The 27,010-nt window shown below is 31.8% G+C and overlaps 1 protein-coding gene across 27 annotated transcripts in view; it reads left to right on the forward strand.

Moving 5' to 3' along the window:
• Positions 1-2,045: 2,045 nt before the first annotated feature.
• LOC139514078 (inositol 1,4,5-trisphosphate-gated calcium channel ITPR1-like) overlaps positions 2,046-27,010 on the forward strand; it is a 269,729-nt gene continuing 244,764 nt past the window's right edge. For all 27 annotated transcript variants that reach the window (XM_071302866.1, XM_071302912.1, XM_071302962.1 and 24 more), the window contains exons 1-4: positions 2,046-2,150; positions 2,280-2,423; positions 23,085-23,155; positions 26,782-26,903. In XM_071302866.1, coding sequence (XP_071158967.1) covers positions 2,341-2,423; positions 23,085-23,155; positions 26,782-26,903 — 276 coding nt within the window. In that variant the 5' untranslated portion in view covers positions 2,046-2,150; positions 2,280-2,340. The remainder of the gene's footprint in view (positions 2,151-2,279; positions 2,424-23,084; positions 23,156-26,781; positions 26,904-27,010) is intronic.

The raw sequence follows: 27,010 nt of genomic DNA on the forward strand, positions 1-27,010 counted from the left end.
TTTGACTGATTGCCCTAAATTTCAGTTTTTTTACCCTTTTCAAATGTCTGCTATTCATCTATAATGAAATTTATTTGATACATCTATAATACTAAAATTACGAGGTCCAATTTGTCAGCCGTCATCACGTAATTTTAACGACGAATCACAGAATTCAACTTTATATATAACTAATACAGTACAAAGGTGTAGATTAAAAATTACACCACTCCAGGCCTTTTGTTTTCCACGTAATTAATATTGCCAATAATTAAGAAGTTCCGGGTCGAGTCCGCTACCGACACCAATAGTATATTCACCTGTTACTTATTACCTTATCTGTACGTTCCGCATCTGACAGGCGCACCACCAAACGTTGTATTCAGGACTAATTAATATGCTATATACACGGGTCATAACCACAGGGTTGACACTACTTAATTGTAAAATTGTTACCTATTGTAGTATTTTAATCAGTAAGACTTTCTAAGATAACAATAATAAGTACAGTTTTCAATTTGTTAGTGGGCATGACGTAAAACAGCAAAGCAAAGAATTCAACTTTATTTATAACTTAAATAGGACAATGCTGTTGATTAAAAAATACTCCATTCCAGGACCTTTTGTTTTCCAAATAATTAATATTACCGGGCAATAACTGATAAGTTCCAGTTCAACGGGTTCAAACAGAAAGACTTGAAAGCAGAGAAAAACTGTGTATCTTATAATTTGTCAGCTGTCATCACGTAAAAACGACGAATTACAGAATTCAACTTTATATATAAAATATAGTACAAAGGTGTAGATTAAAAATTACACCACTCCAGGCCCTTTTGTTTTCCACGTAATTAATATTGCCAATAATTAAGAAGTTCCGGTTCGAGTTCGCTACCGATACCAATAAAATTGACGGTACTAATTATACTTATATTCACCTGTTACCTATTACTTTATCTGTACGTTCCGCATCTGACAGGCGCAGCACCAAACGTTGTATTCAGGACTAATATGCTATATACACGGGTCATAACCACAGGGTTGACCAGTGGCGGATCCAGGGGGGGGGGGGGGTTCCGGGGGTGCGCACCCCCCTTTATTTTTGCCGATCAATGCATTTGTATCGGGACATATGTTTTGCACCCCCCCCCCCTGCACCCCCCCTTTGCCCTGGGTTAGCACCCCCCCTTTCGAAAATTCCTGCATCCGCCCCTGTTGACACTACTAAATTGTCAAATTTTTACCTATTGTAGTATTTTAATCAGTAAGACTTTCTAAGATAACAATACGAATACTAAAAATCTGGACTAAAAATAAGGCGTATAGGTACAGTTTTCAATTTGTTAGTGGGCATGACGTAAAATAGCAAAGCAAAGAATTCAACTTTATTTATAACTTATATAGGACAACGCTGTTGATTAAAAAATACTCCATTCCAGGACCTTTTGTTTTCCAAATAATTAATATTACCAATAACTGATAAGTTGCAGTTCAACTGCCGGGTTCAAACAGAAAGACTTGAAAGCAGAGAAAAACTGTGTATCTTATAATCGACATGACTTTATCAGATGACAATACTAATACTAAAATAAGGCTTGCGCATAGTTATATACTTTAATTCAGTCACGTTCTAGTATTGTTTAAAGCTGCAGTTATTTGGTTTTAAATAGATGTGTAACAACGGCGAATATGTGTCCCCCGTTGACAAAACATCAGGAAATTTCAAACACCCTTTAATCCAACATTTCAAATGATTTTTCTCAAAACAAACACGTTTTAAAGCTAAGAATATTTTGCATTTGAAGTTATCTTCATATAGAAGTATCAGTATACTTCAAAAACATAAGGACCTGAACATAGGGAAAATATGGAAAGATATGGCGAAAATGAGCACCCCACTCTAATGATAATTTATAATTGATACTTTTTACTATAAAAAGTATAATTCCATTTCTCCTGATTCAAGTATGTCATCAAATCCTCCGAAGTTAAAATCAATTATTTATTATTTTGTCATCGGACGGATCGACTTGGGACCGGAACGATCTGATTTCTTTTAGCCGATCCGGGTACACTGCCGGATATTGTAGTTCTCAATTTGTAGTCTTGTCCAGATGTCGCTCCAAATTGCGGAAGTCTCTTCACCTGAAAAACAAATCAGTCAACATTAGAAGGTACATAATGTTTTATCCTCAGTGTTATTGTCATTATTCGTTTAGACTCTATCTGCTGAAATTGAAAAGTTTAACATAAGCATTTTTTTTATATTACTTATTTCACTTTATGCACAATTTAATTTGCAGAATGTATTGATAGAAAGACCAAAATCGTGACCTGTTCTGATCGAGCAGACGATTTTTAAAAATGTCAGCTACCGTCCTACATTTTGGTGACATCGTTTCACTCTATGCGGAAGGCAATGTAAATGGATTTATTTCGACTCTTGGGTAAGTGCATCTTATATTGTATTTGGTAAACAAATCGGTATTATCAGGAAAGAGGATGAGTTTTGTCAAGATTTGTGTACGGTGCAGTCCGGTGTATCCGTGCACCTAAGACGTTAGCTGCGGAACCGTAGCTCTTAGGTCCTTATGTTATTTTTTGACTATTTGCGGACCATAGAGCTACGGATTTTTCCTATTTCAAAACGTTCGGAATTGCGACCCAGGTTCAGGTCGCACTTATTTCTCAAAAAAATATTGTTTATAATCCATGCAAAACTTGTCAATATATATAGTTCGTTTCGTTAGATATTTTTCTAGGATATGACGTACCTATTTATGTTTGAATATTCATTTCCTTAACACTATTATCTAATTATATCCATTTGTATACATTCTCCGCCTATTTTATTCGGCCATATTGAATCTCGTAGTGACGTCACGAGAATCAAGAAAAGATAACTCAAATATCCTCGATCTCCTATGTTGGAGGTGAGGAACGCCTATGAAAAACAAGAACAGATAACTCTTTTAGAAAAACATGTGTTGGTTTGTTTACTTATTTCTAAGCGAGAATGGTCCGCAAATAGTCAAAAAATAACATAAGGACCTAAGAGCTACGTTTCCGCAGCTACTAAGACGTATGATTTCACTTCATTCAACTGATAAAACCATTAATTGGATAATATTGTGGGAATACATTCATAGCATACTTTTATTTCATAAACCTATCAGTTTGTAGGGTTTCGCCCTCAAGATTTTGTGTAAATTAATGCGTTTCCAAAATTGGGGAAACCCCTGTTCTCACCGTATATCATCAGTACAGCGGATATATATACAGGTACTAACCAAGCGGGCGTGATCGATTTCGACCTAACACGGTAACGAAAATCTTTGTTTTGTTCACATAATATCAATGTGTACCTCAATCAAAACATAATTGTTGTTTTAAGAAATGATTTGGTCGTAGATTGATGATTAGAGATGTCTCATTTAATTTTCCCAAAACAAGAACGATTTCTAAAAACATGTGCAAATACTTGTCAAAGAAGTTGGCACTCGTCTCATCCTATATAATTCTATATTCATTGCAACTCTTTTTCTGATAGAAGGCCACTGTGCTTGTGAAATAAGTATACATTGTACATGTACAAAATGTAGTTGTATCAATAATTGGCATTGAAATCTGTCATGCATATGTTTTTTCGATATTTTATTCCGAAAAGAAGCGTCGCGTGCGGTGATTAGCTGACCACATAAATCCTTCTGTACAGTGCATACATAGTTAAGTTGCTGAACACCGTACACTAAAACAAAATTTTCATACTCGTTTATCATTTTTTTTATTACCCAAAACGTTTCAAGGAATGAATAATCACAGGTAGGTTTATGATTGGTAACTATTACTTTTGCCCTGGATTAGCTTTCTTTCAGGTAAAACATGTAAATGTCTCGACAATTGTATGGAAATTGAAAGTTGGTTTTGACATTCACATGTACAACTATTTGCGCATTAACAAGTTAATTGTTCTTATTAGAATATAAAAGTTATTTTATACATAGGAAAAAATCGATGCGAAAATTATTTTGGAGCAGGAATTTCAGATGTTGAGGAATGTACATGTACACTGAATACTGCTAAAACAAAACAAAGATTTTCGTTACTGTGTCAGTTCAAAATTGATCATACCTGCTTGGTTAGTACCTATTTCCGCTGTACGATGATACATGTACACGGTGGTTCTGAGAGTTCCTCCAATGTCCAGTGATTTCGTACATGTCCAAAAATAGCTTTTTCATAATAGAGGAAAGATTTGCTGCTACGAAATGTAGCTTAATTCAAACAAAGCACACAGCTAAGGATGCAGAGCAAAAAATATTTCAATCTGATAAAAATTTGACTTAATTATAACAAATTTTATCCATCTGATACGAATTTTTTTTAATGGACATTGGCCAAATATTGTAAATCACGGGATTGCAGTTATCATGGTTATTATTTCAATCTGGAACTTATCAATTTTATTCTTTTTTATCCCTTCGGAATGCTAAAACAATAACAAGATCGATTTTATTTGCGTTACAGTGTTACATGTATAACGAAATCAGTTAATGCGCGGTATCACCGGCCATGCAGACACCAGGGACTCCACTGTATACAAATATAATTATACCGATTTCTGCATAAATTATATTAGGCCACACCAATTTAATTTCTTGTTCTACAGATTTTTGGACTCCAAAATGTGGGGCGAGCGAGCGATTTGAAAATTTTAATAAAAAAATATTTAATTTGCAAATTTTTGAGGCAAAGCTTGAAAAGTAAAGGCGAGCAATTATAATTTTTTTTTGTAAACATTAAAAAGTAAATTTTGACAATATTAAAACTTGATTAATCACTTGTACATTGACATTTCTTTAATTTCTGATGTATTTTTTCCCTGTTCACCAAGAAATAGTTAAATCTGGGCTATGCGTGTGTGACTGACAATGAGACAATTCTCCATTCAAGTCATAATCAGTTTGGGGGCAACCCCTTAATGTTATATATCCTTTTTACATGTTTTATGAGGGATCAATATAAGTTATAATAAATTTGTTTGTATAAAAGAGCTCATATTTTCTCAAAGATATATATATCATGTATATATCTTTCTGGTATTAAATGGTCAAAACATGTCCAAGAATTTTGTAATATTCCTGGACTTTAACCATGTTAACACATTTACTTTAACAGTTTAATATTATTTAAAATAAGTGGACCCCTCTTTTAGAAAAAGTTGTTTAAAATATGATGCAACTCTCCTCTTTTTGAGTACAAAATTCTAAGTTTTCAAAGGTTTTGTATAGAAGAACTGTACAAATCCTTGGTATTTCTATTTTCTTTTCTACATCAATAAAATGACCTCTTATCTGAGGGAGGGTTGTTCAACCTGATTATAACAAACACAGGTCAAAGTACGGCCTTTTACACAGGGCTTTGATACAGACCAAACAGCAAGCTATAAAGGACCCCAAAATTATTAGCGTACACAATTCGAACAGGAAAACCAACGGTCTAATTTATACATGTATATATATATATCTAAACAGGAAAATACCAAATTATGAACAACATCAACAAACGATAACTGCTGAACGACAGGCCCCTGAATCAATCAGGACAGGTGCATAAACATGCAGTGGCTATATGGCTATTGTTTCGCCAGCATACAATATACTTGCAGTTGAAGGCAAATCCTTCAGAAGTTCTTCGTACTTTATTCTAACAGCGAACATGTTTTGATAGGGAATATTAGTAAGGGGGAAAGAAACCAATTGTTTGTTCTTTACAGGTATTTCCGCGCTGTTATAAATTTATATCGGAGCACTCCCTCTTTGGATAAATAGGTTTCATGCCGAAACAAATATTCTCTCAGATATTTACACCTTGTGGTGGGTTGATTTTATGTTTAAAGTCGTTATATACAGGTTAGACTGTGATTTTAAAACAAATGTTGATATCTTTTTATAATATTTACAAAAACAATGGTGCGGGAAATGGACATGATTACATTTCCAGATGCGGGAAGCGGGAATATAAAAAAAATACTAAAATTCTATTTTGAAAAAAAATAGGTGCAGGCGAGTCCGTCGAACAAGGAATCAAATTGGTGTGGCCTTACACATTAAAATACAAAATAGAGTATCATTTAAAAACAATCCATAACTTTGGAACCATGTAGAATACCAGTACAGTGGAGTCCTTGTAGTCCTATAGCATATGACTTCACATTTTTATTCAATTTTTTACGTTTTTATACTGATGTTTTCATTTTTTTTTTTTTAATGCGAATTCCAGTGGCACAATGATAAAAAAAAAATATATCAGAACAGTAAATAGAAATAGTAAGTAATGCCCCTGAGGTCATATGTTATAGGACTAGAGTCCTTGGTGTATGTGCTTCTGGTGATATCGTGCATTAGCATGATTAGCTTATTTTGGTTTATCAACACAGTAACACAAATAAAATCGTTCTTGTTATTGTTTATTTTTAGCCTTCCGAGGTAATAATGTTAATAGTCATGATAGTTGTATGTAACTGCAATCCTGTGATTTACAATTGCAATATTTGGCCAATTTCCATTAAAAAAATTACATCATCAGATATTTAAGTCAAATTTAAATCAGATTGAACTAATTTTTGCTCTGCATCCTTTCCAGTGTGTTTGGTTCTAATTCAGCTATATTTCGTAGTATAAAATCTTTCCTTTATTCAAAATAAGCCATTTTTGTAAGGCATGCGCTACAGTTTGTATATCACAGAACATTGGAGGAACTCGCAGAACAGAGTTTTTCCTAATTTTGGACACACATTATACAAAATCTTGAGGGTGAAACAATACAAACAGAGGATTTTATGAAATAAAAGTATGTTATGAATGTGTCAACACAATATTATCAAATTATTGGTTTTATCAGTTTAATGAAGTGAAGTCATATAAGTCTTAGGTGCACGGATACACTGGACTGCACCTTACTAACACTTTTAGTATTTACCTGTATTTTGCCTTTGAATCATTTTTTTTTATGTCAAAGTTTACAGGAACTTGTACAATTTTACCTAATGGTGGACAAATTTTCATACAAGTGTAAAATTTATACGTCTATTATGGCATCTTGAAATACTATTTTATTTTTTTCTGTGTCGTCTTCATAAGACTTAATGCTGAAGCCGTTTTCACCATCTGGACTTTGATAAATTAAAGAAATTGGAGCTTTGAGAATCTATTTTGGCATGAAATTTTCATTGACAGCTAGAAATTTTGCATTGATACAAATTTAAGTTTAAATAATAATTAAACTATTCAGTTCAAGATCTGATGAACTCAGAAAGAAACAGTAATACAAGAGTCATATAAAATATATATGCTGTAATTAAAAGTGGGCATTGAATGCTTAGTAAAAAAAACACCCACTGCAGCAGTTTATAAATTAACTAAATGTCAAAATACAATTGGTAAATCAAGTTTCATACCATCTTGTTTTAATCAAGATTGTTGAAACTTATGATTTTATGTTATTTCTGGAGTAGTAAATCCATAGAACAAGAAATTAAATTCCTGTGGCCTTATAATCAATTACAATGTATTGACTAATATTCAAGAGGCTTGCATTCATGTCATAATCTGACAACGTCATACAAGTAAAGTGCTGTATACGAAACTGCATGTACATTGTAGCAGTTATTATAACAACAGTTGCAGAGAAGTAAAACATTTTACCTCAGAAAAATGTCTGGAAAGGAAAATGACTAGACATATTTTGTATTTGGGCAATCAACATATTTTTGAATATGTCTGACAGTCATATTTCTTTGCATATAATTAGATAAAAATTGCTAGATGTAAATTACAGTGTGTTTTACAAGCACATGGTTAAGGCAAATAGGGTGATTTTTTTTTAATCACATGAATGTTAAAAATAATATAAAATGGCAACCAAATGAACATAATTTTGTAGGAATGTCCATTACATGCTTGGGCAAGTCAGATAATGTCAGGTACATGTAAACTGATATTGTTCAAGGCAAATACATGTACAACTGTTTTGGAAGCCTTAAATTTAAAACATGAGTATACAAAAATATATGCAGGCTTCCAGATTAACATTCAATACAAAGAGCCTTTGTGGCAGAGGCCAAAGTGGTAGAGAATTCCAAGAAGACAACCAGATATGGAAATTAATCTGTAAATAGTAAAAATGATAACTAAAAACATCTCAATTTGTTTTCAATAAAACTGAACAGTCGGGAGGGTTTCAATAAGACATAGTAAAAAGCCTGTACAATGTACCTGTACCAAGTCAGGAATATGACAGTCAGTGTTCTCCCCAGATATTTCATTTAGCATCCTGGTAAACAGGGGAAATTGAAATACCATCTTGTTTCTAAAAATTATAGCATCACATCCTTAACATAATCTATAAGAAAACCAATTCAGATAGCATCACATTTAAGATTATAGCATCACATTACCATGATGCAAAAAGGCCCTGGGGGAGAACACTGGACAGTTGTTATACATTTGTTTGATGTGTTTGAGCTTTTGATTTTGCCATTTGATTATGGACTTTCCATTTTGGAATTTTCCTTGGAGTTTGGTATTTTTGTTAATGTTTATACTTTACTTTTTAAGAAGATTTTGGTATTTTTGTTAGTGTTAACTGTTTATATTTTACTTTTAAAGAGGGTTTTGGGGAGGGTCTCTGTCATCATCACCGTTCATTATTTTGGTATAATTTTTCTCTAATAAAGCACCCAATATTGTCTCTTCTTCATTTCTTTTGCCATGTTTTCTTTTTTTTATCTCTATTTTTAAGCATGTACAATCATGAGGTCCGAGTACACAGTTATCGTCCCTTGATTTTCGTTGTCCACGAATATACATGTAGTCCCTACTGTGGACAGTGTGTTACTTGTCAATTTTTTTTATACCCCTTCCAAATTTATTTATTTATGTTTTATGCCTCAAGTAGCAAGAAGGGGGATAAAATTACACTAAAAAAATTTGATTCATGAATTATAATGTAAAGTAGTGATTTGGTCCAGTTGAAAAAGGTCAAAAATTAGCATTTCGGAAGCTGTCAAAAGATTTCAAGCCCCCCTTCACATAAAATTGTCCATATTTTGAGTTAGAGCTGATGAAGTTTTCTATAATTTTGATATAATTTGTCCCAAAAGTAGTACAACACACTGTAAAAATATTATGGAGAAAGCGCAGGTGGGATTTTTTTTATTTCCATTTATTGTCTAAAGGAAATGCACTACGAAATAACTGTGTACTCGGACCATGAGTATGTATGGCTTAACATGAATATGAAATAGGAAATTATTATGAGATCAGAACATTGACCAATACATTCATTAAAGGGGCACTAGCTACATGTATAAGAAAAACAAATCTAATATATGTTTTTTTTATTGTTCTATCATTAATGAAAGTGAAATAGTGAAATAAAAATTGCATTTAGCTGCCTGTTTTGTTCAATTTTTGTCAAAATAAGCCTAGAAATAATGCTGATGAATTATTCAATTGCAAGTTAATAATTCTACCTCATTTAATCCTTTTTCATATTAACTTCAATTTATCCCCTAAGCTATATCTAAAAGATGGGTTATGATGAATTCTGTGTTTTCAGGTAAACCGTTTGATTCACTGATTGACTGATTCAATCCACAAAAATTCATTATACTTGTACATGTAAAAGGATTATTAACATTTTGTTAACCCTTAATATGAATTGAAATAGACCTTATGGTCGAAGTACATTTGTAGTTACTACTGTAATCACTAGCCAGTCAACACTGAGGTTGTGAGTTTGAACCCCGTGCATGCCTGTACACTTGACTCCAATCTTAATTGACTAGGAGTGTCAGTTTTCCTATTGAGTTCTGTGGTTTTCTCCGGGCATTCCCGTCTCTGGCTCCCCCCCCCACCAATAAAAACTGGCCGCCAAGAAATAGCCTAAATGTGATGCTTAAAAGTGGCGTTAAAACACCAAAAATCAATCAATCAATCATTTGGTTTCAGGGTTTATATAAGTCAGTTAAACCATTTGATGTGTTTTCAGATTCATCACTCAACAACTTCCTGTTTAACATGTTTAATGAACACTTACAAAGTACATGTACATGTATCATTTTACACATAATAGCCAAGTTGAGAATTTTCGTCAAATTTTTCTAAGGAACTATAATACAGGGATTTCTGAAATTTTGTTTCAGGGTTTATAGGAGTCAACTATACTGTGTAATGCGTTTTCAGATTCATCACTCAACAACTTCCTGTTAACTGAAATATTTCGGCTGGGCAGTAGCAGTAGCTCACAGATTTACTTGTTGTTCATGTTGAAAATCAAATAAATAATAAATAATGCATTTATTATTATTTTGAAATGTAACATAATGAAATACAGATGGGCATTTTTACAGAACACAAATATAAATAATTATTATTAATTGGTCAAGTCTGGACAATATGATCATTTTAGAAGCCCTTGAGTGAGAACAATATTGTGACAGTCAGTTCAGCATTGTCTTAACATCCATGATATCATACCATAGGTCACATATTAATCGGGAGTATTGAAATGAAATCTTAGTCCAATGAAATAGATTATAAAAGGAGGAGGGTTAGAATCTCAAAAGGACCCTGAATGAAACCTTGCCACATCTGACATATAATTATCTTTAGTCATATCTTCATGTTTTTATTTGTTCTTTGGAGAATAACATATGTTATATAATTGCAGGTTTTGTCAGTTGTGATGTTATAGCATTTAAATGTAACAACATGCATATACAAACAAAAAGCAAAAATCGTTAAATTTCCAAACATAAAGTAAACAGACACATTTGTTATAAAGATTCATTGTCGTAATTACATACACAAATTTTTCACTGAGGTTCAAAGCTGTTATTTTAAGCACTTGTTCATCTATTTGCTGTATAAGTTGACAAAAATGTGATGGTTACATGCTGGAAAGGATGTTAGGTATTCAACATTTTAAAGAACATTTTGCTATTAACAATAACCACAATAAACCTATTTCTCGTATCAAACATAAACTAAAAGAACTAGCCAAGGAATTTGTTTTTGTCCCTGCCGATAAAGCTGCTAATAATATTATTATTGTTTGACGTAAATTTTACATTGAGGTTCTGAAGAAGGAAATCACCAATTCACCAACATTCCAACTGACTCCATTTTCAGAAAATGAAATCTGTAACAAACATAAACTTTTAGCCACCGCTTTACAAGCAGAGCCAAATACAATGAAAGTCCCAACTATGTATTGGCCTCCGAAGCTACACAAAACCCCTTACAAATATAGATTTATTTCTTCTTCAAGCCATTGTTCAACTACTAAATTGTCTATTCTTCTTACCAGCACACTTGGTACAATTAAAAACCTGATAATAAATTGTTCAAATAAGGCCTTCGAAAATAGTGGAATAAATTACTTTTGGAGTGTCAAGAACTCGTTGGAAGTACTTGATAAATTGCATGCTTATATTGGTGATTTTGAATCTGTTCAAAGTTTTGATTTTTCTACCCTGTATACCACATTGCCTCACATTCTCATTAAGAAAAATTCACACGACATCATTCCTAATTAAATGGGCATTCAAAAAATCAGAATGTGAATATATATGTTCAAACTCTTTTAGGTCATTTTTTAGTAGCAATAAACAAAAAAAAACTATGTTAATTGGACATGCTTTGATACTATATATGCCCTTGAATTTTTATTAGATAACATTTTTGTTCGCTTTGGGGATTCCGTATATCGTCAGATTATCGGAATTCCATTGGGACTAACTGTGCACCACTTATTGCGGACCTGTTTTTTTGTATTGCTATGAGTTACAATTTATGACAAAAATAAGCAAAGACCCATTAAAACAACATCTGATAAACAAATTTAATAATACTTTTAGATATTTGGATGATATTTTGGCTCTCAATAATGACGACTTCAGTATGTATATTAATGAAATTTATCCTGTTGAACTTACTTTAAATAAAGCTAATACTAACAATGACCACTGCCCTTTTCTCGATCTTGATATCTATATCACTAATGGAAAGCTGAATACTAAAATTTATGATAAAAGGGATGATTTTTCATTTCCTATCGTTAATTATCCGTTTTTAGATGGTGACGTTCCCTTGTCACCATCTTACGGTGTTTATATATCTCAACTTGTACGATTCGCTCGTGTATGTAACAATGTTTTAGATTTTAACGAGAGAAATTTATGTATTACTGAAAAATTATTACACCAGGGTTTTCGATATCACAAACTAGTCAAAACATTCACTAAATTTTATCATCGGTATAAAGACATCATTCGTAAATATAGCTCAACATGCAGACTTCTAATACGTTCAGGTATTTCACATCCAATTTTTTATGGAAATATTCTTTATAAAGCACAAAGGTGTCAGTATTCACCTCAGAAACTTACAAAACCTTTGAATAGACTTATTAAGAAGGGATATAATTACGATACTGTTGTCAAGTCATTTAAGATTGCATATTTTGGCGTTAATATTGAGTCACTGATAAGGTCTTTGCATCGGAACTAAACACATTTATTCTAAAAACAGTTGTTGGCATGACACGGGTTATGTTCTTCTCATATATGTCATGATGGTATGATACTAAACCCCTAACGGGAAGGATTGTGCCTGATGTTCATATGATGAAATCATAATCTTTCAGTCAGTTTAATTGAAGTCTGGAGCTGGCATGTCAGTTAACTGCTAGTAGTCTGTTGTTATTTATGTATTATTGTCATTTTGTTTATTTTCTTTGGTTACATCTTCTGACATCAGACTCAGACTTCTCTTGAACTGAATTTTAATGTGCGTATTGTTATGCGTTTACTTTTCTACATTGTTTAGAGGTATAGGGGGAGGATTGAGATCTCACAAACATGTTTAACCCCGCCGCATTTTTGCGCCAGCCTCTGGCCTTTGTTAGTCTTGTATTATTTTAATTTTAGTTTCTTGTGTACAATTTGGAAATTAGTATGGCGTTCATTATCACTGGACTAGTACATGTATATATTTGTATAGGGGCCAGCTGAAGGACGCCTCCGGGTGTGGGAATTTTCTCGCTACATTGAAGACCTGTTGGTGACCTTCTGTTGTTTTTTATTTGGTTGGGTTGTTGTCTCTTTGACACATTCCCCATTTCCATTCTCAATTTTAGGATCTACAATGTAAGGGTGTTAATTATAAGTGAGCAAATACCAGGAGGACAATATTTGTGAAATTAAAAAAACAAAGATCATGAATATTGGACACTAAGAAAAAGAATAACACAAATAACTTCATACAATAATCATTTTTATTTCCATTTAACTACATTTTTCCGCTTCTCCACCTTTTTCTCATTTATTACTTGGAAAACTTACTCTTATGGCCATACAGTGACCTATACATGTAGCTGTTAATTTCTGTGTCATTTGGTCTCTTGTGGAGGCCTGATTCATAATTAATCATTCCACATCTTCTTTTTTATATCTTACATGTACAAACCTCAGGGGTTGAAGTCATAAAACTTTGCTCAGTCCTCGGAGCACAAAAATCATGCTCGAAACATAAAATCCATCATTTTGATTGGTCGATTTTGGAGTATGAGTACAAAAAACTGACTCGACAGTTTTATGACCGCAAGGCCTGGTTCTGCTTCCTACTAAAGACAACAATCTGACTAATAAGGTTCTGAATTGTTATTTTTGCTGAAAATCATCTGTAATTGCGTTGATTTTGGAGATTTTTCAGTTTTCGGATCATTATTCTTAATGCCCATTTGAGTATGAAAATGTGGTCTATCTACAAATGTATCTATTTATTCAGATTATTATAGTAAATAAAAGGCAAATAAAAAGACTGAAAACAATCATGTTGAATTTAATGCAGTTTTGGCTCTCCTGCACCAAAAGACAAGTGGCATCATCTGTGTCCCTATTGGACACATTTCCCATTTATTTTTGTATGAATTAAACCAGATTTTTCTCAATAATGCAAAAAAAAAATCATATTTTGGTCTTAATTAAATGACAAAAGCGAAATAATAAATGCACGTAATTATTTCTGAATTTATAGTATATGGAACCACTTATGACAAGTCAATGATATATACTCTGCAGTTTTGTAAGCATTGGTGTTTTTATACAACCACCAATTTTGTTTTGTTTTCGTATGGTATGATGTCGTCGTGTGTGTCGTCCGAAGACACATTTGGTGTCCGAACAATAACTTAAGTTTAAGTGAATCAATCTCCATGAAATTTAATAGGAAGGTTCAATACCACAAACGGAAGGTTGGGATTGATTTTGGGGATGATGGTCCCAACTGTTTTGGAATTAGGGGCCAAAAAGGGGCCCAAAACAAGTATTTTTCAAGAAATCATCACGTGTATAAGTATTTCAATTGCTCTGAAATTGTACCAAAATGTTTTATACCACCGGTAGAAGGTTTGGATTGATTTTGAGGGTTATGGTCCCAACAGTTTAGGAATTTGGGGCAAAAAAGGGGCCCAAATAAGCATTTTTATAGTTTCCAGTCAATAACTTGTCTTGACAATAATTTTTGTGAATGGATCTCTATGAAATTTAATAAGAAGGTTCAAAACCACAAAAGGAAGGTTGGGATTGATTTCGGGGATGATAGTCCCAACTGTTTTGGAATTCAGGGCCCAAAACAAGCATTTTTCTACTTTCAGGATATCAACTTGTGTATAAGTAAATATGTCAATTGCTCTGAAATTGTACCACAATGCATGTTTTATACCACAGATAGAAGGTTTGGATTGATTTTTGGGGTTATGGTCCCAACAGAGTAGGAATTTGGGGCCAAAAAAGGGACCCAAATAATCATTTTTGTAGTTTCCAGTCAATAACTTTTGTTTAAGTGTATAAACCTTTCTGAAATTATACCACAAGTTTCCATACTACAAAGGGATGGTTATGGGGGTTATGGCTCAAATCAGTTAGCAATTAGGGGCAAAAAAGGGGCAAACAAGGGGTTTTCTGGTTAAAGGACAATTTAGACAATTTAAAAGCAGTGTAAGGGAGGTAAGCCAATTCCATTTAAAGAATACTGTTATATTTATGTTTGATCACCTCCCTTACACTGCTTGAAAATTATGTATTAAGAAATGATGATTGTCTCGAGATGATTAGCTGTAAATTTATATTTAGACATGTTAGAAGATAATTAATTAATATTAATTTTAACCATGACTGTATGTCATTTTATACTTTGATATTTAATGATGTATTAAAATGATTAGATACTTTTGCAAACTCTTTGAGGGGATTTATATTCAACAGCATAGTGTATTGCTCAAAAGCAAAAACAATTTTTAGGTTCATTAGACCACATTCATTCTGTGTCAGAAACTTATGCTGTGTCAACTATTTAATCACAATCCAAATTCAGAGCTGTATCAAGCTTTACATTTTTTCACAGATTTCTTGTTTTTCATCCATACTTGCCCAAACTGTTGACTCTGCAGTCGTATAAAACTGCACCCTGCGGAGCATCTGGTTCATATTTATGAAAGTTATTTTGCTTTGCACCTTAAATCATAGTCCATTGACTTTCAATGAGTTGCACCGTTTTACATGTTTCATAACATTAAAAAAAATTAACAGTACTAATATGCTGCTTGAGATGTGCATTTCTATGATAAATGCCTCCTCAGTGGAACTCAAGATTTTTTTTTTATAAAATCCAATGCTGATAAAAAAATAAATAGCTTTCAAACCAGAAAGGACAAAAAATTATAGCCCAAGTCTGAGGAATTGGAGCCTTTTATGCAGGAGATATATTTCTTAATATAAAATATGTCACAAATTTGGTAACTATAAATATTGCCATTTTAACTTTTGCATTCTACTATCATTACATAAAGGTGAGACATATCTCTGTGTCAACAGTTAATTGTATATTATCTGCTTCCTCCAATTTATTACTGAATCATGGGAGAGTTCAGCTTTTATACATTATTGATATTAATAATATGATGGAAACATTTTCTATTGGCGGAATTGAATTGAATCAATATTTTCATTCAACATTGTCAACATAATAAAGTACTGAATAACTGCTAATTTGGAGAGGCATTATCTTATCACAGTGTGGGAACTGAGGGAGTGGCTGAGTCCGACATTTGCAAAATAACAAGTTGCTTGATGAAAACTTTGATGAACTCTTAATTATGTTAACTTACTATAATATAACGTTTCTGCATCAAGTTTTGGTAGCTAAAACATTCTTCATTCAATAAAATAATAAGAAAGATATATCGTCGCTGTTATGCAAAAACCTCGTATCTCAATTTTTTGCGGAAATCTTTTTATCGAAGATTTAGAATTAAATATGTATGTTCCACTGTATGCGAGAATATCTGATCTTCTAACCAATCATTAACCCGAATTCTGACATGTGACGAAAAAGTGTAGTCGGATTGGTGGGAAATTTTGTTGTGCGAAAATATCGTATCTCAAAAGAAAAACACTTTGCACGGCAGCTGACATTATCACAGGTACAGTTTTATCAATTTTAGGTTCTCAAAGCTAATATATTAGCTTAAAAATAATGAAAATACAATATAGGTGCAGAAATATTTGCTCGTCTTGGTAATTGACGGGTTAGAAGATCAGATATTTTCGCATACAGCGGAACATACATATTAAATTCTAAATAATCGATAAAAAGATTTCAGTTTTTACTGCCTGGTGTAAAATTATCAAAACCTTAGATACGAGGTTTTTGCATAACAGCGACGATATGCATCTAAACGCTTTCTTTAGAATGGTGGAGCACCATGTAAAACGATCAAAACTGTCACACAACAGCGATCTAAAATGTCAAATTAACATAGAAAAATCAATGGTTGCTACCAGAATTTTCACATTTACCTTTTCTAATATATAGTCTTACCTGTCTAAAAGTTTCAAAGCCATTGTCCCTGTAGAAATCCAAATATATTCATTTTCTCCATGTAGGATATTTTAATTGACTGTACAATCACTCCGAGCCTCCCTGTACAATCACTTGGAGCTTCTTGTAAAATCGCTTGGCCAACTAGACTACTCCGAAAGGAGGGTAATCTACTTTACCTGATGATGACTTCACAGTCCAGGTAGCAAGCAATTTTAGCGACCTTTACCTACACACTCATTGCATTTTGCTGTAATAGTTTATAGTTGCATATGACTAATTATAACTCTCAAGTACATAATGCTTACTACTATCTTTTCTGCCACATTCATGATCAGTTTATATGTTTTCAATGATACATAGAACTGTCATATAAATATTTATTAAAATTACTTCAATCCGATGCAACATATGTCTGGCATGATTTTTCTTTCCTTTTTCTGTTACGATTTAATAACAGTTAGTTATCTGGTATTGTTATTAATTTTATTTTTAAACCTAAATTACACACTCAAAAGTGTTAGGCCATAGTTATTATATTTTTAGTTTTACGAAATTTTTTGACAAAACCAATGGGTAGGAGGACGAAAAAAAAAAAAAAAAAAAACTGCTGCTGCCGATTTTTTTTTTTAATACCAACCGTCAATATAAAAAAAAAATATTTTTATTTCACCAGGAGATTTTCTACTAGTGTAACAATTATTTTTTTTCTTGACAAGGTTTGAATTGAAAATCAATCTGCAACAACTTACTAAATCACCAAGAACATAAATTTAGATTCTTTCATGCAGTTATGAACTAAAATTTATTTTTTTTTGCATGAAAAACACTGGGTCGGAGGAGAAAAAAAAATAAAAATCAACATTTTTAATTTTATTTTTTTTCCTATTTGGCAAAAATGAGGGTAGGAGGGTTCGTAAAACTAAAAATAAAAAAACTACGGCCTTACTGATGTTTGAAGCTTTTATCTTAATGGATGCAGTCTGCAATAGCTGATCCAGTATGCGGGGAGAGGGAGTTTTGGTTGTTGAAACACAATTTTTTTTCGATTTTGTTTTATTTTGTGGACGTTTCAGGGTGTTCCGTGGTTTGGATCCCTCTTTTTCAGAAAGGCTGGATCCGCACCTGATCTGATATCGTCAATGGTAGTATTAAATGATGATCTGATCATTCAACTGATTTTTGTCGAGGCCTTTGACAGCCTTTGACTTTAGTAAAAAAAAAAGAGAGACAAAGTGAACCGTAACATTCTGTCGGTGTCGTCCTCGGCGGCGGTGTTGTCCACAAATGTTAAAGTTTTTGAAATTTTGATAACTTTCTTAAACTATCCTGGATTTCTACCAAACATTGCCAGAAGCTTGTTTATGATCATTAGATAGTATCCAGAAGTGAACTTTGTAAAAATGAATTCCATTTTTTCCGTATTTTACTTATAAATGGACTTAGTTTTTCTGCCAGGAAACATTACATTCACTCTGTGGTTAAAGTTTTAAAAATTTGAATAACTTTCTAATACTATCCTGGATGTCTCCCATACTTGGACAGAAGCTTGTTTATGATCATTAGATAGTATCCAGAAGTAAATTTTGTACAAATAAAATTCCATTTTTTCCATATTTTACTTATAAATGGACCCTGAAACATTACATTCAATCTGTGGTTAAAGTTTTTAAAATTAATAACTTTCTTAAACTATCCTGGATTTGTACCAAATTTGACCAGAAGCTTGTTTATGCTCATAAGATCTAGAAGGAATTTTGTTAAAATTTTGTACTTGTGTATCTCTAATTTACTTATAATTATATATAAATGGACTTAGTTTTTCTTCCAGTTAACATTACATACAGTCTGCAATTAAAGTTTTTAAAACATTTATTAGATTCACAAAGTATCCTGGATTTTTACCAAACTTGGACAGAAGCTTCTTACAATCAAAAGATATATATATATATATAGTATGGAGAGGAAAATTTTTATTAATTTTTTTCCTCATTTTTTTTGAGCCAGCGATTAACAGCAGAAGTAAAATGTAGGCGAGACACTGGGTTTCAGGAACCCTTACAAATTTTTTATAGTTTGGTCTTGTGCTGTACTAGTTTTGGGGAGAAATGAACGCACACAGACACTTTTAACCCCACCAAATGCTTTATGTACCTGTTCCAAGTCAAGAGCCCTTAGTTCATTGGCTGTCATTAGTTCATGCCTGTTATATATATGTTTTTCGTAATTGTTTTATTATGAACTAGGCCGTCAGGTTTCGAATTGTCTTGATTCTTATTTTTCATGTCGGGACCTTTTATAGCCAACGCCAACTATAATTGCTTAAATCCATTTATTTTTTGAACTTTGACAATCATCATGATCATATCACATCTCCTTCTTCTTATATTGAAGATATAAATGTGGTTTGATAAAATGTTGTTTTCACTAAAAAAACAACTGTTTCGTTTGTTCGTTGGATGCTATAGTTAGGAAAATTGAAGAGTTCCTGGAGCGTGACACTGATAAAAAAAATCATGTTGAAGGATTTTGTGCTTTCTCTGTCTTTCAGATAACAATTAAGTCTTCTCCCATCCTTGATAAAATTTAATTTAACGGGAGCTTTTTCTACCAGTAGCTATAGCTTGTAATAACCAGACATCGCATTTGAAATTATACAAAATCTTCTTATTTAAATATCATGTTTATTGACCTATACATGTCTTTTCTTGGATCCGTGGTTTAAGCTACCACCATTCCACATTTGAATTCCCTAATCCAGTTACTGTATCCCAATCTGTGATGAAAACTTCTTTGTTGCATTGTTCAAATATGTATTTATTATTTTTTTAAATGGCTGGTAAATAATATATTAAGTAAAATTCAAAATATACTTATTACCTTTCCAGAGCATCTAGTCACCTTTTCAGTATTTATAAATATTTATTTTGTACAAGGATTTTTTTCATTTTCATTTAGATTAGTGATTTCTTAACATTTTTTGTACTGTCCTTCCCTTTTTGTCTTGTATACTTATTCAGTGGTTATTTGTTTATGTGTTACATATTTCTTTTTCCTTCATTTTTTGTACATAAATAAGACTGTTAGTTTTCTCATTTCACATTGTTGTTTCGGGACCTTTAATAGCTGACTATGCGGTATGAGCTTTGCTCATTGTTGACGGCCGTACGATGACCTATAGTTGTTAATTCCTGTGTCATTTTGGTCTCTTGCCGAGAGTTGTCTCTTTGGCAATCATACCACATCTGTGTTTGTATATTTATTGTACAAATTTTGTTTTTGTCTCTGGTATTATCACCTTAAAGGGTTCTTTGATAGAATCTTAATTGTCAAAATGACTGGTTTTGTGCTTATTTTCATTTCAAATACCATAGATGAATATAATAGGACAGACAAGGAACAACCCATGCAATGCATATGCAATGCATTTAATAAATTTGGCCAAGAGATTATACAAAAAGCTCCAAGTGATTGTACAGGAAGGCTCCGAGTAATTGTACAGTAAACTTGCAAGCGATTGTACAGTCAATAAAAATATCCGATATGGAGAAAATGAATATATTTGGATTTCTACTAAAACAATTGCTTTGAAAATTTCAGACAGGTACATTTTAGGACTATATAATAGAAAAGGTACATGTGAAAATTCTGGTAGCAACCATTGAGTTTTCGATGTTTATTTGACATTTTTGATCCCTGTTGTGTGACAATTTTGATCGTTGTACACAGAGTTCCACCATTCTAAGGAAAACGTTTGGATGCATATATCTTTCTAATTATTTCATTGGTTCATATTTACATAAAGAATGTTTAAGCTACTAAAACTTGAAGCAGAAATGTTATATAGTAACATAAGAGTTCATCAAAGTTTTCATCAAGCAGCTTAAGCTTGTTATTTTGCAAATGACGGAGCACCGCTTGACAGTCTCCAGAATGACAAAATTATAAGAAAACTGTACAGTTCCGTTCCCACACAGTGCTTATGGTAGATAGGAAATAAAAGTAATACAAGTATACAAAAAAATAATATATAAAAGTTTTTAAAAAGTTGTGTTTTATTTTTATTATACTGTTTTTAGTAGAGTTTTTCTGTGTATGTTTTGGTACTGGGATTAGTTAAAGGATATAATGTGTCAATTCTTGAGACTATATATCACTACCCACACAAGAGAAAAACTAAAAGTAAAGGGAGAGTACTTTTATAGCTGTTCTTCATCTTTGCTAAATGTTGATTATGCTACATTTCTTAAGGTTGCAAGAGCGCAATTATTTGTTTACATTTTACCAGCAAGTTTTTTACCCCAAGATGGTACTCAGAATAGAATCCTATACGGCTTCTGATTGGATGATACAGGATTGAAATTATATTTAATCGAAAGCTTATCCAATTAGGTGTAAATATTGCCGAAAATCATATTCGCATTTTACGAAGTATAGTAAATATTTTCCATTTCTGCACGTAGAGCCATTAAAAATATGCCTCTTTCATTAAGCAAAAAAAAATAGACGATCTTTTTCAACTGCATTTTAAGTCAATTTGAGCCGCATGACCCTATATATTTTTTTTTTGGTTGTAATGCAACCTGTAGTCTTCGAGAGAAAAAATACAGAACACCAGTGGTACCCTATGGAAAATGCATTACGAATAATTGCGCTCTTGTAACCTTAAATGCATGCTAGCATGCATTTAAGAACATAGCTGTGGATAGTATCAACATTATAAAAGATGATAAGAGTTATTGCCTGTGAATGACAGTGATAATAGCTCTGGTAATATATGATTTGTATTTAATGGTTTTAGTAAATTTCAGACCTATAACCATGATAACCTGCCTTCCAAACATGTACATCCAAAAAGTTGCCTTAAAAGCAAAATAAAGTACCTGTTATAGTATTTGTAGAAATAAAATCAAGATCATCCTGTAATATACTAATGAGATTAAAATATGTATTTGCTATTAAATGATCCAAGACATGTAGTGGACACAATACTAAGTGTTGTTTGTATACATCACACTTCTGATGAAAAGTAGGAAAACAGCAGAAGTTTTATTAAAGATGACAAGTATGAGAAGAATCTGGAATGTCTGTAATTATAATGAATCTTTCTTCCTAGGTATTGATCTCTGATAATTAACTTACCATTCTTTATTACTATAATAACCTTTCCATCATTTGTTAGCAGGTTATACTATGACAGTTTTGTAAGGCTTGAAATCTGTTGCAAAAAGGCATTAAAAATTATCATCACTGTTCTGTAGTTTCTAATTCAGCAAGTTATGGACAGATTATAGAAATATATATGTTGCTTAAAACATAACTTGCTGATATATTTAAAGAGGAACTACATGTATAAAGTAGAATTACACCAGAATAACAGTATAAAGTAGAATTACACCAGAATAACAGTATAAAGTAAAATTACACCAGAATAACAGTATAAAGTAAAATTACACCAGAATAACAGTATAAAGTAAAATTACACCAAAATAACAGTATAAAGTAGAACTACACCAGAATAACAGTATAAAGTAGAATTACACCAGAATAACAGTATAAAGTAGAATTACACCAGAATAATAACAGTATAAAGTAGAATTACACCAGAATAACAGTATAAAGTAAAATTACACCAAAATAACAGTATAAAGTAGAATTACACCAGAATAACAGTATAAAGTAAAATTACACCAAAATAACAGTATAAAGTAAAATTACACCAGAATAACAGTATAAAGTAGAATTACACCAGAATAATAACAGTATAAAGTAAAATTACACCAGAATAACAGTATAAAGTAAAATTACACCAAAATAACAGTATAAAGTAGAATTACACCAGAATAACAGTATAAAGTAGAATTACACCAGAATATACATTTCCTGACAACATTTTCTAAATTCCTAGTTAATGTTTTGGAATCTTGTGTTTTATTGTTATACATGTACTTCTTTATTAAATTGTTTTCTGAAGTAATAGAAGCTGGCTGGGAAACCCAAGTACTTCATAAAATATGACAAACTTGTTTGTTTTCTAATTTAGTTTTTGAATTGTTTGGACTTGTATGTCCCCAACCACACCTCCAAAAAAAAAGCATCAGAAGGGAGATGAAAACACAAGCAAAGAGCTATAAATTTGATCTTTATATTTTTATGCTTCAGCTTGGTTGATGACAGATGTGTTGTACAGCCAGAGGCTGGAGATCTGAATAATCCTCCAAAGAAATTTAGAGGTAAATTATGCAAAGATATAAATTGAGAGCTATGCATGTGGTTAGAGATTTTTGAGTTCTTCAATCTTTGATGTCTCTTTGTTGCACTATTTTGATAACTAAAACTAAATAAAATAAAAAAGAAGTGTGAGGTATACACCATTGAGACAGCATCCAAGCAACACAATTAAACAAAAAGTAATTGGACAAGCTACAGCTTTCAATAATAAACAGGACATTTCAAGTTGATAATACAATCAAAATCCTGCCACTAACAGTTCATCTGTTTTATGTTATTAAATATATGATATGCCTTTGGGTAATAACTTTCTTACAATTTCAAGTTAGACAAAAATTAAGCAGCTACAATTATATTTTCATTTGCCAATAATTGTATAAGTGACTAACAGGTATATGTGATTCTCTTTTCACCATGTAAATTGAATTTGCTATTCTGCGAAAGTATGATGAAAATTTAGAAATTGTATCAGTATGTAGTTAAGACAGATGTAGCAGTGTAAAATAGAGAACAGATACATTGGTCAGTACATAAGTGTAACTTTGTTTCTGTTACAGTTCCAGAATTTATTGATAATTATTACCTGATGATACTTCTCTTGTACTATCATTTTAGTGGTATTACATATAATTATACTATATTTATTCATTGTCTTATGGTTTACCATCAGTATTTGTAAACATCTTTGTATTAGCAGGAGTAGGGGAAATTTTACATGTTTTACCCTTTTATGCATTTAACTGTTATTTTTGAAACCAGATTATAAATCAAATACTATACATATTGCACATAATGAGAGAAAAATCACTACTGATTTTAAAGATCATCATAGCTTAAAGACAAAAAATATAGTCTTCTGTTCACAATAAGTTTTTCACTTCTTCAAATTTGGGGTGAGGGGTGTATAAGCTGACCTGGTATACTGGCCCAATTAATCTCTACTTACAGATTATAGTTGGTTATTTTTCATATCACTTTATATACTCCATTGTGAAAGGAAATTATATTTTTATCAGTCAGTGAGATCAAAAGAAAATTTCGAAAAATAGCGATAATTATCAATATTGACAGTAAGCTAAAACTGATCCATGATTAAGGCTGTAAGTGTGAGCTTACTAGCTAAAGAATCTTAAATTATCTCTTTTTAATTATGTCAGCAGAAAATCAGTTCTAATATCCATTTTAACTTCAATCAACACATTTTATGTGTTCAGTTTGAATAAGTTGCACAAAGTGATTTAACAAAGTCTTTAGATATTCATGTTTTGAAATACAAATTTATGGAAAATTAGAATTATTGATTAAAAGGATGTCTCTGAATCTTTATCATGCTTTGAAAAAATTGAAAAAGCCAGACAAACGCTTTCTGTTTCTAATATCAGCAGAGGTGTCAACAATGATTTGATCAGTAAGTGTCAGACTACTGTACATGTAGGTTCATTTATTTTCATGGGTACCAATTTTTGTTGATTGAGGATAACCTGCATTTTCGAGAATATTTGATTTTCGTGGTTTTGCCAATCTCTGCATACAAAGCCTTCAGAAAATTTGTAATGTTGATCATTTGAATTCATGGTTCACCTACTCCCAAGAAACCCATGAAAATTGGTATACTATACCAATATTAATAAATCCACAGTATGTCATTTTATGGAGACCCACTAGTGATAGTTGGTATGCAGTTTGATTAGCATTGGCACATCTCATTTCCATAGAGGATATTTGACACCCACCCACTTAAGTTGTTGTCTATTGACTTTGAAAGTTTTGTTTAGTTTACATTAGTTTATTATAAGGTCAGTTTAGAATCTCTATTGGTGCTGGTAGTTAAATGATATTTGGTATGCAGATGATGTTTTATGTATTAGCATTGGTCATGGTCCGTCATCAAGATAAATTTATATATCGTATTGTACCTGTTATACACATGTGCTGACCTGAATATCCATGCTTCTTTGTTAATTGTTTAAAAACAGGTGACAATCGTTAAACTTCAGCTTCAAAACACGACCATTAATTAGCTGCCATAATTTCACAACAACACTGACCGAATGAAATATGCTTTGACGTTTATATGAAATGTATGCCAAAAAAAATGATAAAAATCGTGCACAGAAGACTTATATAAGCTTATGATATATGTATACGTATGCATTGGTTCACAAATAAGATAAACATTATTTTTTAACGGTCCCTCATTTCATATGACTTTAAGCACGTTAAGTCCATGATAGTTGGAATGCAGGATCCCAGTTACAATATACCAGTCCAGTATGAAATAAGTTCCTTAATAAATTTATCCTCTTTTAAATGGGATATTGTACTTAGATGAAAATTATGTAAAAATGATTAAATTTGTAGTATATCTATAGGGTATTCATTAAACTTTTAACTTCTGTTACATTTTAAGTGATTCTGATATGTAAAGGGTGGATGATTGCCTGAGTCAATGCTCAAAATTTAATTTTGATTTTCACCAGGAGTTATTAAAATGACTCCATTACTACTCAAAACAGTATTGCTCTCTTAAATGCATATGTCAATCAGGACCCTTCAAGAATTCTCTTAAAAAAAACCATTAAGGGGGCTTCTTGAATGAGAAAGTAATTGAAATTTTGTAGTCTAAAATAGAGAATAAAAAAACTGCCCCTCAATTTTGATAAAATTGCATTGAAGTAATTTGGGAAAAAATTTGTCCCCTGTTCCAGTTGTATAAGCATTTGCAATCTAATTTCTATGGAGGTTATATATGGTCCCATCTGTTCATCATGGTTCATTGACCTTGAAACTTTTGCTTATTTTTAATTTAAAATTTAAGTTTAACTTTGAAGGGATCCACTTATGATAAATCAAAAGTAGTGGTATATGGGATTCTGTTTTAAAAGCATTGGCATTTTTCTTTCCATGGAGTTTTTTTTTTAACCCTGTGGTTTCAATCATGGTTCATTAAACTTGACTTTGACTCTGTGTACAGCTTGTTTTAATATTTGAAATGTTTAGTAGGATCCTTATATTAAACTGCATAAAAAAATCAATAGAAATAACCAAAAGTTCAAAAAATAAATATAATAATAAACAGAGCTGCTTTTGAAATATTTGTTTTCAAAATATATTTAAAGGGTTTAAACTATATGTCATAGTGGCATTACAACTGAAATGTTCAGACTTGATCCCCAATTTATTCACAAGGAATAAATAATAAATGAAATTTACTACTTTTGCAATTTCAGATGCCACATAAAAGTTCTAAGTATACAGTCTCACATGAATATATTTAAAAAAAACTAAATCCTAAATACTATTCATTTTTTTTCTTCGGTACCAATTTTCTTGGATTGAAGAAAACTTACACTTTCATGGATATTTAATTTCATATTTCTGATGAAGTCTGCATACAAGGCAATGGAAAATTTACAATTCATTGAACATTTAAATTCGTGGTTAACCTGTATATATCCAAGAAAATTGGTATCTAACCAATATTAATGAATCCAAAGTAGTTTATACTTATTTGTCTTTATTAGATTGACTTTTATTTATTTACAAATATTATTTTCCTAGATCATTTTAAATTCCCTTTAAACCAATATGAATAAAAAATTATATATTCTTTGTTAAATGATTTCAGACTGCTTGTTTAAAATATGTCCTATGAACAGATATTCAGCCCAGAAACAGTTCTGGGTGGCTCACAGATCAGGATCAGCAACAGCAACTTGTCCAGACACTGTCTTGTTGAAGAAATTGCATGTATGTATTATCTATTTCTGCAATATATATTACTTATTCAAAACTAATTATTTTACCTGAAGTCAAGGAGAGTTGTCAAAGGTATAATGTTTTTACCTGTTCTTGAA

Source organism: Mytilus edulis, chromosome 1 (genome assembly GCF_963676685.1).
Source record: "Mytilus edulis chromosome 1, xbMytEdul2.2, whole genome shotgun sequence".
NCBI classification, from domain to species: domain Eukaryota; kingdom Metazoa; phylum Mollusca; class Bivalvia; order Mytilida; family Mytilidae; genus Mytilus; species Mytilus edulis.